Source organism: Echeneis naucrates, chromosome 7 (assembly GCF_900963305.1).
Source record: "Echeneis naucrates chromosome 7, fEcheNa1.1, whole genome shotgun sequence".
Taxonomy (NCBI): domain Eukaryota; kingdom Metazoa; phylum Chordata; class Actinopteri; order Carangiformes; family Echeneidae; genus Echeneis; species Echeneis naucrates.
In genome coordinates this window covers 16,097,159-16,112,065 of record NC_042517.1, presented here as the reverse complement: position 1 = coordinate 16,112,065, position 14,907 = coordinate 16,097,159, and the positions used below count along the sequence as shown (strand labels likewise).

Genomic DNA, 14,907 nt, shown 5'->3' with positions numbered 1-14,907 from the left:
TGCACCTTAAAGGCTTGAACCAGAATTAATGTTCAAGGCACTACATTCCTTCAAAAAATGTTATAAATACTGTCCTGTTCCTCTTTCTCAGACCATTGGTATTTGGATTCCAATGTAGTGTTTAAAGTGTACATAAAACAGAGAAAGGCAAAACCAATTGGAAACTACATAAAGAATATAGTGAAATATGTTTTCATGACTGTAGACAAAATGTCTTGTATGGCTGAGTTTAGTCAAGACAAAAGCCAAAAGCATTAGGTATTCAGACATACTTATCACTCACTCTCTCACACACACACACACACACACACACACACACACACAATTTACTACAGATATGTGTTGTATCAAGAATATCAACACTATCATGTTATTTACAGTATCAGATTATGTACAGTTGTAGCTCTGGTGAACCAGAGCAGACTGAAGTTGCACCTTCCTTCCCGTACACACTGACAAACTCAAAAATTAGCAGATTAGGCAGTCCTAGTGTTTGTAGTTTTTGGACAAGGGCCATTCTCAGGGTTGTGCATGACCAGAGGGTAAGGTTGAATTCCCGGGTTTGCCATTGCATTGTAGGGCATCATTCTTGCAGCACCAAGCATGCCTACAGGACCCACTGACCCCACAGGATTAGGCATACCGGGCCACTGCTGAGGGTAAAGAGGGCTTTGAACCATGCCATAGGTGCCTGCTGACAGGAGGTACCCAGGAGAGAGCATTGCTGAGGAGCTGGGAGACAGGCTTGTAAGCATACCAGGGCCTAAAGCAGCAGTCAGGGGGCAGGAAAGAGGCAGCTGAAAATTGTTGGGACCCGTATGGTCTTTTATCTGAAACAGAAGAGAGTTGTTTTGCAAAATAATGCAAATGGAACCTTATAATTACATCAAATGTCATAAATTGAGCTTATCCCTGAGTGGACAGTATTAATTCAAATACCTCATGTGTAGATGCTCCCATGGATGGTGTTCTGCATTCCAGGTCCTGTTGGCGTCTCTGCTGTTTAATCTGGTTCAGAGAGAGGCGTGGTTGAGTGGCTGCAGCAACGGTCTCCTTCGTCCAGTCATCCACCAGCTTGTGAAGATCATCTGTGAATGTGCCTCTCTTGTTGTTGCTGTTGTTGGTCTGGACCTGAGCAAGTCGTGTTATTGGCTGAGGAGAAGGTGAGGGTGTTGCTGTGGCAAGTGATGGCTGTGTCTGACTGGAGGCTGGCTGAGCTGTGGTGGTGTTGAGAGAAGACCCTGAAAAGACATACAGGCCTTAAAAATCTGCAAAGTAAATCAAAGATGACTTTCAAATCAGTTGGCTACTGCGTGGCATAATTTAAGACACAGTGAACCTTTAATTTCACCCTCACGAATACCGACTTCCACTACTTAAGGAGTAGTCCTAAGGGTTTTGTTGAGGCTGTAGTAAATGTGTATACAGTTGCAACTGTGACACATATTTTGCCGACATAGCAGCCAAAGGATTGAAACACGACTGAGTGGAGGAATTATAGACACATAAAATGATCGATATGCAAGCAATGACTGAATTCAGCAATCATAACATGTAGGCACACCGCCATGCACAACAACAAATGAAAATCAATGCAACGATCTGAAGAGTAACCACAAGAACTACATTTTCAAAGTGCCAAAAGAAATGAAGAGAAAATTAAGGGCACATACAAACATAAGGACTGAAATAGTGAGGACAGTAAGAAAGAGACATTAAGAAAGTAAATGAGATAGTTACTACTACTGCGCTCTTTGCCTAGACATAGTCGTTTCAGAGTGGACCCTATAAAAAGGTAAAACAGCACAAGACAAAAACAGTTAGGCCAGAACACACTGCACACCACAAGTATGTGGAAAAGCTGCTTCAAAAGCACATTCAGCTATCAAAACAATTGGGGAAAGAGAGAAGGAGGAAAGGAGGACAAGGGGTTTAAAATCAGTGAGGAGGACTGTAAAAGAGCCTAAGTGTTCTCTTTAAAGTGGTCAATCAATGAAAAGATGCTGACTTTTATAAAGTACACCTAACATAAAAAACAAAACAAAAAAAGACTTCATGTTGGACAGAAATCTGTTAAGTACAGTTACTATCAACTTAATAATAAATCCTGTAAATAATGCGTGGAATAATTTGGATTTATTGGTAAGATTTTGTATGAATTACTGGTCCATTAGTTGGCAAGGGAAAATCAGGATAATGGGGTTTTCTACAATACATAAAAAATTAAATAAATAAAGGTCGACTGGAGTCTGGCTTAAAAAGAGATCCCTTTGTCGAAGTGGGAATGCCTGTGAAAACAAAGTGTGGAACCACAAAACAAATAAAACTTCAAACTGAAAGAGCACACGGATACTAGCTGTAACTCATCAGAGTCAGCACTTGTAATAAACATGCAGGTAACTCAGGAAAGGTGGAAGGAGAAAAGAAAAGTAGTAATATTGATGATACAGCCCTTTATATGGCGGAGCAAGTCTCCATCAGTGCCCTGCCTGGCGCCAACACCATGCACGTCTTCTCCGTCCAAACATGAGGGACAGAGAGCGCTCTCCTCACAGCAAATGGCCCTGCCTATCAGGGAAGGGCTGGGGGAATTTCTGTGTTAGTGTACACAGTCCGACTGACTTGGGCAAAGTGCCTTGACTTGGGAGATGTTATCAAAATAACAGTGGATGGAAAGACACAACAAATAATAAATAGGGTATTAAGGGTCTCTCACACTACACACATACACGCACTTCTATGAGCAGGCACGCTCTCATTTCAGATCTGACCTCAGGCCCATGTTTGGAGAGAACCAGCCATTCACAAGCCTGAGTGAGCTTAGTGGGGTCTGTGTCTTTAAAGCCAGAAGCACTGCACAAAGCATTTGTATGAGAGGGAGGAGGTATTATACCCACAAGTGAATGGTTATGAATCTAACTGTGGTTCTGTGAATTGTCTATAATTGCCAGAGGAAAGGCTGTACAGATGAATATCTACAATTATTACCACTTCAATATTATAAGTATTTCATGTCACACATACAGATTAACAAGACATATGCACACCCTGGAAATGTTTCCTTTTTAATCTACAGTAGGTGTCTTTATGCAGCGCTACTGACTGGTGGCAAATCTGGGATAGAAATGAATTTATAGAACCAATAGTTACTCATCTGGTTCTAGTTTAGTCTTAAGGGCCACTAAAGACAGTACATCCCACCATGTCTTCATTTAAGCATAAGGCTTTGTTACAAATCACAGCAAGCGTGTTAAGAAGCTGCACTCTGTATTTCTTTTTCATGAACAGATTTTCATTGAGTCCCTCTATGAAATGTTGTAGCTGCCTCATATTTCCTTTTTGTTTTGTTGTATTGTTTTGTCTCTTTTTTTGTTCCAAGTTGGAAAAATCAAATAAAGATTAAAAAAAAACAAAAAAAAAACAACAACTGTATTTTGCATTAAGAATTATGGGAACTGTATTTTCAACAATCCATTTAAAAAAGCTTTACTTAGACATATATTTCACCATAACAAACAAAACAAAAAACAGCTAAAATCTAATATTAATCGCAACCAAAAATCTAAATCCGTAAAACAAAAAATATTTTTGAAATTCAGCCTTCAACTGTACTGTAGAGACAAATGATCAAAAATGGGTTGATCATTTGTAACTGGGGGAGCTGGTATAGAAGTTTTTATCAAATGAATCATAATTTATATCAGAGGAGCCTGATTTTCAAATGGTATGGCAACAAGTGCCATTTCCTAACTGCTATAGGCTCATAAGTGAAAGCACTCTTGATCTGTTTCTTGCTTAAAAGAAAGGACATTTTCTGGCTGTGCAAGCTTTTTCTTCTACTGGAGCCCATGCTAGACAGACTCAACTCATTTTTATGAGTTTACCGTACCAAAAAACACATTTGCATTTGATGGTTATCCTCTGGCTTTCAAAAATGTAGAACACAAGCTTTAAGATTGTTGAGGGAAAGGGTGAGTGGTAATAGTAAAGAAAATAATGTTGGTGAGGAAGCCTGTGAGAACAGTGAGATATAAGATTAACTATATTATATCTAAATAAAAGAAACTTGGATGAAAGAAAAAAGAGGTACGTTAAATAAAAGAGAAGATGGAAATAAGTGAGAGGAAATAGAAAAGAACAAATACAAACAGATGGACAGAGACACAGGTCCACTGAGGAATCTAGTGCGTGGTTTGCTACTAGATTTATAGGTGACTCTCTCTGACGTTTGGTGGTAAACCGTCCAGCCTGTAAAAATGAATATAAGAGGGAAGAAGAGAAGAAACAAGAGAGACACTTTGTAAAAGTGCACAGAGACTGGGATGAGAAACCCCTACCATCAAAAGCACCAGCAAAGGAAACTAAGAAGGAGTGCAGGATATGCAGGATCCAACTGTATAATCTGGTGATTAATGGTCTTAAATATCATCCATCTGATTATGGAATTTAAGCACGATTACAACTGATGTCAAAGATCTACATTTAGGGAAAACAAACAAAAGAATCAGGTAATCATATTGTTGTCCTCCTTTTGGGTTTAATTATTTGCTTGTCTGTGTCTGGTGTTAACAGGACCAAATATAGTTTTTACAGTTCATCCGTCCACTGAAGGCCTTGTAGTATAAAACTAGAAGAAACACTAAAAGTCAAGATTGAAATGTATTAAGAGTTCATACTGTTGAAAAAAAAATTTTGCAGTGCTTGAAAAATGTCAAATACATAACAATAATAAGGACTAAATTAAGAAATATTATTATGATTCAAGTTCAATTGACTTGTTATGAACTACATAAATTAAAATAGGTCGAACAAAAACAACCAAACAAACAAAAAAAAAAAAAAAAAAAAAAAAACACAGCAAACTGCTCCAGCTTGAAGTAGAAAACTGGCAGCTTGGGGAGGAATTCATGAGATAGAATCATGTATTTAGTTTTTTTTTTTTTGCCTGGTTTTAGTCAAGCTGCAAAATCCAGAGTCTAAAAATTATGCCAACACAGTATTGAAGTGTTGAAGTATTGAAAACTTAAATATAGTTCTTCGCATGGTCACTTTAGGCTGGCTCCAAAAGCGAGTTAATCCCCATGGACTCCATGTTTAAACTGCCCAACTTTACCACAGAAATAAACATGTTTACAGCCTGGTATGAAAAATTATTTTGGTCTCCAAAGCTCCATTTTGTGATTCCTTCATGACAACTCTGTAGGGGGTGTAATTTCTAATACTCATCCATTTAAATTTTAAGGCCAAGTTTTGAATTATTGAGGACATGCTGTTTTGAAAGATAAGTGGGCGAGCACATGTCTGCCTCAAAGCAGCTTGCACAGAAGTCTTTGTGCCACACACACCTCTCCACTTTGTCCATTTGTGGACTGGCTGACAGCGGACTTTATTTACAGTTTTAGGTTTTAATTGGCTCTAGTACAGTTGCCAGTCTTTTGGTTTAATGATTTAGTAATACAATGGCCTGCAAAACAGGGAGCCATATTTATCAACTATTTTTATTATTGAAACTATTACTTTGGCTGTGTTTTATAGTAAATTGATTGCATTTTTAAAATGTTTTCCTTTGAATTTTTTTATTATAAGTACAGGTCTATGTCATTTATACATCTAGCTCTTGGCATGAATTGATTAATTCATTGTCTTTCACCCATTTAATTTGTCCAACAACTACACATTGGATATTTATCATTATTGGTTTAGGAACTCCTCCTCAGTGTATCCAGACTAGTTGGTAGACAGATGTTATGTACAAGAAAACAATACACATTCATAGTACAAGAGCCATTTCTGCTTTCCTTAATCCAACAGTTGCTAACCACCTGATGAGTAAATGGGCAAATTTATGTGTCTAAGGGGCTTCAATTTTGTGAATATATGTGGCGTTTAAGTGCTCCAAAATACAGTATAATGTGATCCTGGTTGTGTTTGTATTCCTTCAAGATGAACCACTTGATCACTATTTGAACAATGTTATCCATGGACAGCACTGATAAGATGAAATTGTAAGTGTTTACTTTAACCCTAATGGCTGTTTAGTGTCAAGCATGTCACATCCATACACACCAGCATACAGACAAACTGTAATGTGTACCTTGGCCAGGGCCTGCTTGGCTGGCCATTCCATCACTGTGTAGGCCGGAGTAGATGTTGTCTGAGGAGAAAGAACCTTTCAAGGAACAGGGCTGCTGTGTGTGGACCTGCTCTGGGGCCAAGCTGGGCTGAGTGGTGGAGCTGGGGCTGCCACTGGAGTAAGCAGAGCCCTCTGACAGAATTGAACTTTTTGCTGGGGAGCTTGATGAACTGGCAGCACTATCACCTTGGTGAAAAAAAAGAAAAAAGAAAGAAAAAAGCATGACTCAGGTTGAATCACTCTGTGAATCATGCACACCTACATTTTTCTGAAACAATGCCTTTTTATATTACCCCACTTTGGCTAAATATGTGCTTCAGCCTGGAAACCCTCTCCCATGCACAAAAATTATCGCACAAACCATCACCCCTTCATCTCAACCTATATACATACCTTTCCTCTCAGTGGTTGTGTTAAGATTGTTTTTAAGCTGCTGCACCATTGGATTGAGCAGTTTTCCAGCCTTCAATTTGTGTTTGCTGGTTCTTCGCCTGCGGCCACTTGGGGGCGCTGCATGAAGTAGGCCGACATTGGGGGGAAGAGTTTTGCCCAGCTCCTTGTACAAGCTCTCGATCTCACTCCTCTGGAATGCTTGAAGCTCAGAGATCTCCTTCATGTGTCTGGTGAAGGAGATGAGAACAGAAATTAGTTTAAATTATTTCTTAAAGACCATTGAGAGGGTGCTTTTCAATTTCATGGTCTTTTAATAAACCACCTTCAGTAACCTATTCTCTGCTTAATTCATTATAGTGTCTCTAATTATTTAAATTAGTCATTATACCCACAACAAAGAGAGCATTCTCTTCTGATAAGTATACTGGTTACTTAGTTGACAAACTGCATCTTGGTGCATCTGCCCATTTTGTAAGCTTGTTACATGGTCACTAAAAATACTGATAGAAAACAATAATTTAAAAGTTCCCAACTGATATTACTTTTACAGTACATGTGACATATCAAAGGTAGATCACTGTTGTTAAAGTAATAAAGTCCACTTGGTGATAGTTAGATCACCCTTTTTTTCCTTCTCTTGTGGGTGTTCCGTCATGGGTCTTGTTTGTTTGCTTGTTTTGTCTGTGTTTTTATTTAATATGCCACAAATTTGAAGGAGGAATTGACTTGAAACAAAATGTTGTGGCTACTGTGTAAACAATCTATAAACATTGACATACAAACAATAAAGCTCACTTTTTTGTTCCAAATAACTTTGTAGTGTGATATTTACTAAATGAACACTAATATGTCGTGGTATGCCTTATTTGAATCATGGGGTAATGGTAAGTCAGTCATGATTATTAAAAGAGTAACATTCGGCAATTGAAATTATTTTCTTTTTCTGATATATTATTATTGTCAGTTAGCACAATGCTGTCAAAGTGTGTTACTTTACTTTTCTCTCAGTTTTTGGAGTTCCTCCTTCATATCAGCGTCCTCAAACTCAGAGTCATTGTCACTACTGATGTAGGCTGAGTGGGCATGTCCAGCAGGTTGAGGAGCGTGACCATTCATAGCCACCATCTGCTGGCTTGGTGAATCCGAACTCTGCTCACTTTTGCTCCGGCCAGAGCGCCTCAGAAAGGCCACTGCCCTCTTCATGAGATCACTACCACTGTGCTCAGAAAGGGCATGAGCTGGTGGAGTGGGGTGGGCCGGAGGGAGAGCTATGCTGCTGCTATCCTCATCTGCTGAGTCAGAATATAGGTGAGAGGAGTGGCGGTAAAAGTGATGAGTCGGAGTGTCAATGGTCTGGGCACGGGGGATATGGACTGGTGTTATATCAGGACTGGAAGTGGAGGTGGCCTGGTAGAAGTTAGGAGGGGCAGAGTGGCGATTACAACTATGCTTTTTGGAAGCTCCTGTATTGTCATCTTCAGTTGCAGCTGTCACAGAGGACTTGCCCACAGCACCACTGCTCTGCTCTGTACTTCCTGGTCCCTGGGTCTGGCTATGAAACCCTCCAGAGTCACTCAACGGTGCTGGGGAACTACAGGGGCTGCAGCTTGCCTTGCTTTTCTCTAAACGACAAATGGCATCTGGTGGAGTGGGGATGATCTGGAAAAGAGAAAAGTTTACATTCATGACAAAATCAGGGTCCATAAACTGAACTGAACTGAACTAATGGTGGCAAAAATTAAGTAATGGCTAGAAATATTAGTTAATTTGATAAAATTACATTTCCATTTAGCAGATTTTCTCATTCAGAGCTTAAAAAAAAAAAAAAAAGCATTCTCACTTGAAAGCGGTTTTTGGAGCTGGAAGCCACATCTCCTCCTTTAATAGCCCTGTTTGGGGCTAAAGGGCCAAAGAGCATAATATCTTTCAAAACAAACCAATTTTAAACTCTCATGCAGTGATAATGTGAAATAGACGTTATATAAACAATGTTATGTACCTGTTACTGCAGAGTCACTTAGTGCACCCACACTCTCTGTGCGCTCAGGAATCTGAGGCTGAAGAGAGAAAGACAGGTGTGTGAGTGTGTGTGGGAGATTACAATAATTGAGCGTGGAGAGTGGAAAATGGTAAATAACTAGATGTGCTGGATTAGTGTAAGGCATGCTATTATCTTCTCTTGACCTCAGTTTTGTTTGAATAACTTAAACCCTTAACAAAATAAAGCTGCCAGAGAGAGAATGACGCATTTCTTTGCTGACAGCCTTAAATTTGGTACCGCCCTCTTTCTAAAACACTATCATGCTTGCTCTTTACAGCCAATAGTAAAATCAATAGTGCAGTGAAGGAAAACGATTTAGTGACGTTGCCATTAACATAGCTTCTGACCAGCCTTTCTCTCTCTCTCTCACACACAACACACACTTTTACCAGGGGGTCCCCTTTCTTCTTGCTAAGTGCTCCTTCACTGCTCTGGCTGTCTGAGACTGGAGGGGAGCTGACTCCCTCTGTGCTGGAGGCCTGTAGGTCAGATGCCGTGCTTGAAGGCTGTGAGGGAGCGTGTTCCTGGTACAACAGGTTTCTCAGCTTCTCATCCAAAGTTTTGATAGTACGGTCAACAAACTCCACTCTGCGCGGTCCATCACTGTCTGACTCTCCTGGTCCCCCACCTGGTGGCTGCTGGTGGTTTGTTGTCTGGGAGTTCTGAGAGGACTGATGCGCTGGGCTCTGGGGCTGGGAGGTAACTGTCCCAGGTTGCATGGGTGTGGCATAGGGTTGCTGCAGGACCACAGATTGATGGGAGCTCAGCTGAGGAGGTAGTTCTCTCGTAGGACTGGCCTTTTCATTGGGCTGGCTAGTTTGAGATGAGACTGCACTACTAACTGCTGCTTTATCAGTAGCCTTCACATCCAGAGAGACAGGTGGCACAATTGCACAGCATGGCATGTCTGTCACCATAGAGACAGCAGAGATGCAAGATTCTTCCACAGGAAGGGAGTTTTGGTGGCTAACACCAGCAGCAGCACGAGTGTTTTTAGTTAAACCGGGCTGAGTCTGCTGCACCTGGGCTTTGCAAATATTTTGGTTTGGAGGTTGCACTCTGCTCTGAGCAGCAGAGGGCAGAGAGGAGGAGGGCTGGACTTGTGAAGATAAAGATGGAGCTGGGGTAGTCAATGCAGTTGTATTGCTGTTAGGCCATACTGACGACAAAGCAGACTTTTCAGATTCTGAAAAAAGGAAAGAGAAGAGTTAATTAGTAGGAGAACAGCTTGGGAGTGAGACAGTCAAGGCCATGAAAAAGAAGGTCTGGGTCCTGTGAGTGCCAGAGTGTTACATCATTGCTTTTCTTCCCCAATCAGGCTCTGTCAGCTGGAGTATAAATCCTGCCCTTCATTTTTGCCTAGAACCAATGCAGGAGCACTCTTACATAACTGACCCCAGAAGCTGAACTACACAGAAGCGCATTGTAACCCATATGCAGCATATTCCATATAAACAGCAAGTTAGACACAAACAATTGATTTACTTCTGTAGAAATTATAACCCTGGAAGAAAATACAAACCCTGAGATTAAATAATGTGGTTTTGCAGTAAATACCATGCAAAATACCTTGGGCTGTAGAGGTTTGTGTTGTGGTTTTCTCTTTGTTTAACATAGGCGTCTCTGCTACAGGGCAGATAATAAACCAGCGCTTGCCAGTGTGGAGGACTGTCAAGGACAAAAAGAAAGAAAAAACACACCTTAAAGCAAAATAACAACAAATGGGAGAATTCAAACAGATTGTCTTTCACTACATTCATATTATTCCAACATCCATCTTAAGAAGGATCATAAGAATTTCTAAGAACAAAAAAGCCGTAAAGTTTAACCAGACATTTTAAAAGAGGGTGGATTTTGAATATGAGTTTATGGGGGCCAAAAGCCTTACCATTTTGTTGGTACACCATCTGCGGTGCGCTGGGTGCTGAAGCCTTCAATCCCAAAACAAAACAATGGATTACTACACAGATTGGTGCACGTGTATTGATTTAATAGATATTTAAAGGGTTTCCGCAATGAGCTAAAGAGTTTCATAAATAAATTCCGTTACATCAAAATGTCACTCTTGTTGGCAGTGTTCCATGCAAAGTCATTTTAAGAGTGCAGTCAGGAAGATGTAACCAAGGCAGAGGCACTCAAAGGATTGTGCTATTACAAGTATTAACTGTCAGCAATTCCCTACACACCTCTGTTCCCAGTGTGTCAGCTCCTTCACTCAGTTTGGGACTGCCTCTCTGATCAGAGTTCCTCTCACCCTCTGTCTCCTCACTCAACATGTCTTCAGCTTTGTCCACAATGTCCTTTAGCTGTTCAATGAAGACCTCTTTTTCCAGAGGTAGAATGAAATCATTCTCCACCTGAGAGGAAACATTTTGATTTTTCTCTTTTCAATTTAAGGTTAAAGAAAACCAGATGACTACATTAGCATCACTTGTTAAGTATATTTATTCCGAAGCATTTCACGTCACATAATGAAATTTAACATCTTGCCTTAGAAGCTTTATGAAAAGGTATTTGCCTTGGACCAAGGATTTTATACATGGCACGTTAGAGGAGCAGTTATGCCATTAAATATTCATCTATCTATCTATAAACATGAGCCAAATATAAATTGGCTGGGGTTGGAGGAGAGAGAAAGAGCAAGAGACAGAGAAAAAGGATTTTTGCTGCATTGCAGTTAACAACAGCAACACAGGGACTTTCAGAATTCTGAGCTATAAGCATCTCAAATGATTTACAACTTGCAGCACAATACAAAGACCTGGCAGTGACTTTGTCTCACACTTACCATGTATGTGGCAATCTCCTCTGGTGCATCTCCATACAGGTCAAACTTGAAAGTAACCATCTTATGGTTATGAGTTTCCAATCGACACTCTACCATCTTATCACCAGTGTTACACACCTGTCCAAAGAGAAGACAAAATACATTGTCTAGTATAACATATGTATGAGTATGGCCTTAATTACACCCCTTTTAGAATTATTTTTTCGCTACTCACATTGAGAATGCTGAGCTTTGGCCTGCTAATCTTCTCTTGACGAGAGCGAGTACGTGTGGACCTACGGTGGTGTTTGCGGACTTTGCCTTCACCTTTACTTCCATATGTCCCCTCACAACCATCACTCATTTCCTTCCCCGATGTGGCATCAGAGTTGACACTAGTTTTAGGGACAGAAGGCAGGTACAGGTATCAGTTTAAGTGCTGCTATATGCATTATTGCCTGTATATCAGACAGCTCTATTGGACTAGTGTGGTTTCAAGATTACAAATGTACCAGCAGTTGTACATTTCACTCCTTAGAAAACGATATATACTATATCCAAAGGGGGGAATTAATAAAACATTTTTTTTTACATATTTTTATTGCATTTTAATATTTTTAAACATACCTTAACATACAAGTTAGATTTTATACAAGTCTTTCTTGCATTTTATTTGAGGAGAATAGACAAAAATTGTGTTTTTGTAATTGGAGATGGGAGGCTAATGGAGTTTACCTCTTCTTGAATTTTAAGTGAGGTTTTGTATACTTTTGTTTTACTATTACTCTGGAATGTGTGTAGGATATGGCAATACATACAATACTGATACATCAGTGAAGATTGACATTAAACCCAACATAAATTTGAAGGGGATATATACACAACCAGCCTTAACATTATGACCATCTGCTTGTTATCATGTAGGATCCCCTTTTGTTGCAAAAACCGGCCTGACCCATGAAGTTCTGGACTGCTCTACACCTCTGAAGGTGTGCTGTGGCATTTGGCACCAAGAAATTCACGGATACTTGAAGTCCTGTAACCTCTAAATTCAGACTAAGTTTGTCCAGCACATCCCACAGAGATTTAGGGACTCTGGCAGAATAATGGTCCCTACAACACTGCAGACCACCACGTTCCATTAATCCCTGGTTAGGTTCTGATGCTCATATACATATTGCTGGAGCTTTTGGCGGTGGACAGGTGTACATGGACAGTTGGTCTGCGTCTAGACAGCACAATATGCAACAAACTCTGATGCACTTCATGTTCCATAAGAGCTTGCATAAATCTTTTAGCAATTTGTTGAGCCAGCCTTTGCCCCCAAGATGCATCAATGAGCCTTGGACATCCATAGTCCCGTTGCCAGTTCACCAATTTCCCTGTCATAATTTAATGGCAGATCTACTTAGAATTGTACTTGCTGCTATGCTATCAATTATGAAATAACAGCTGACTTCCTGAATGAAAGGAGCCAAAGACAATGCTGGACATAATGACATTAAAGATCAACAGATTGATCTCAGAGTGTTCCCTGGTTTTACAGAGATTGTGTCTATTGGCAAGGTTTCCTTTGGTCAACTTTCTGTCAGAGCAGAAAAAGAGAACCTAATAAATTGCTCAATTACATTCACATTACAAGACAAGTAATACAACTAATGGCACCATTTTTATTTTAGGAAAGGTGCCAGCTAGTTTTAAGTTGTTTGGTTGAACACACTCCATGTTTTGTAAAGATAAACAAAAACTACCTCTGCCTCTAGAAATTTAGTCCAAAACATCAACAACAAATGTGGTTCTGCTATGTATAATTTCTCTATGCAAGTTCTCAGAATAAAAGAGGTCTAAAAACTGTTACAGACCATGTACATTATGTCAACAACTTTGTTACTGCTTGTCAGACAGAAGGATCTCTCAAGAGATTGTCAATTTGACACCAAATTTTCTCTTTTCCAGAACGTATTTATTATTGACTTTTCATCCTGAGTGACTGCTAAGGAAAAAACAGTACCTGTCATAGCTCTGTCCTGCAGTGTGCTTCTCTGCAGCTTGATCCTACAGACAAACAAAACCTATCAACAAAGAGCCTAGGAAAATGGCATCATTGTCAAAATAAAATATCTCACGATACTCTTGTCTATTATTTCTCAATTTGAGAAAAAAAAAAAGATTATATTATGCAAGAGTGTATCGTATCTTTAGTATCTTTTCAAGGCAATATAGATGCGGGAAAAAAAAAAAAAAAAACAAGATTTAAGGATTAGCAAGTAAGTTATAAATCCTTACCTCTGCATTGGTCTCTGGTGGACCCAGACCTGCGGATCCAGTGACAGAAGTGAGATGTTTCTGCTGAGTCAGACTGGAACTGAAAGAACCAGATGATGCTCTCTGAGATTCAGAAGGCTGCGGCACAGGAATTTGGCTCTGAAGCTGACTCTGGGCCTGGGCCTGGGGGGCCACCTGGCACAGGTTATTGCTGTCCAGATGGGAAGCAGTGGCGACTTTCCCTGGGTCAACCCCGTTCTGCATAGATGAGGAAAAGAGTATAGGCTGGACAGGTGGAGCAGAAGGGACAAGCTCCGGATGGCTGATCTGGGCCTGGGGAGCCTGCTGTAAAAGACAAACAAGATAACACTTTATCATTAGAATTATAATAATTAATTCTTGCAAAATTAGGAATCCTTTGAGAGATATTGTGATATTCAAACATGTATATGGCTGCTATGCTATTTATAGAATTCCAACAAAATATTCTTATAGTTTATATTACAACTTAAACCAGGGACTTAAGTAATTTTTCAATCTGCATAATTCACACTAATACAATGCTTATACTTTCACAAGAGAGGGACTTTTTTGTGATAAAAACAAAAATGGAAAAATAACCACTCAGATTTTAACAATTAAGGATCAGTTAAGTAAAGCCACCTTTAACAAAGGCACATACACAAATTCTAGTTTACACCTCTTGGTCAACATATGCACTTCATTTTCACCATCGTAATTACCTGTATCAGAGGCTCAGTGCTGCCATTTGTGGGAGGGTGTGCATTTCGAGAGGATGAAATATGTGTTTGAATGGAATGAGTGGTTAGTGCAGATATAAATGCAGGTTGTGAATGAGCTTCACATCTAACACTCTGCTGCACAACAGCCACGGGCTGCTGTTGTGGAGATGTGGGTCCCATCTTGCCCATCATGGGTAAGGGAGAAGGTATAAGAGACACTGGGATGGGTGAAACTAAACTATTTTCAATGTGCAGAGGGGATAGAGGTGATACAGAGGGTGTTACGGGAAGAGTCGGTGCAGGAGAAAGGAAAATGTGATTAAGAGAAGAGGTTGAGGGGTGAGGGGCAGTGCAGGATTGAGGATAGGAGGATTCACAGTCAGTCACAGCTGTCATCACCTGGACTGTGGGATACTGTGAAGGAAACTGAAGGGGAAAGGAAAAGGGAAGAAATAAAGGAATCAAATTGTCTAGAAAACTAAGTTCAAGCATAGGAGGATGATGCATCAAGACAATTTGCTCCAAGTCAATATTGTCACTACTCACTAAATGCAAGTCAACCTAA

General features: G+C 40.0%; 1 protein-coding gene across 8 annotated transcripts in view; it reads right to left on the bottom strand.

Moving 5' to 3' along the window:
- Positions 1-14,907, bottom strand: part of LOC115045926 (serine/threonine-protein kinase WNK2) — a 41,275-nt gene continuing 26,368 nt past the window's right edge. For 4 of the 8 annotated variants that reach the window (XM_029505905.1, XM_029505909.1, XM_029505906.1 and 1 more), the window contains 17 exons: positions 13,621-13,944; positions 13,346-13,389; positions 11,570-11,729; positions 11,356-11,472; positions 10,754-10,924; positions 10,456-10,498; positions 10,137-10,235; positions 8,957-9,753; positions 8,526-8,583; positions 8,367-8,449; positions 7,524-8,185; positions 6,527-6,753; positions 6,095-6,319; positions 4,150-4,248; positions 1,741-1,785; positions 940-1,241; positions 1-830 (listed from right to left, as the gene is read on the bottom strand). In XM_029505905.1, the coding sequence (XP_029361765.1) occupies positions 477-830; positions 940-1,241; positions 1,741-1,785; positions 4,150-4,248; positions 6,095-6,319; positions 6,527-6,753; positions 7,524-8,185; positions 8,367-8,449; positions 8,526-8,583; positions 8,957-9,753; positions 10,137-10,235; positions 10,456-10,498; positions 10,754-10,924; positions 11,356-11,472; positions 11,570-11,729; positions 13,346-13,389; positions 13,621-13,944 (3,810 nt within the window). In that variant the 3' untranslated portion in view covers positions 1-476. Of the gene's footprint in view, positions 831-939; positions 1,242-1,740; positions 1,786-4,149; positions 4,249-6,094; positions 6,320-6,526; positions 6,754-7,523; positions 8,186-8,366; positions 8,450-8,525; positions 8,584-8,950; positions 9,754-10,136; positions 10,236-10,455; positions 10,499-10,753; positions 10,925-11,355; positions 11,473-11,569; positions 11,730-13,345; positions 13,390-13,620; positions 13,945-14,907 lie in introns of all 8 variants that reach the window. The other 4 variants (XM_029505907.1, XM_029505908.1, XM_029505910.1 and 1 more) reach the window with 4 other exon arrangements.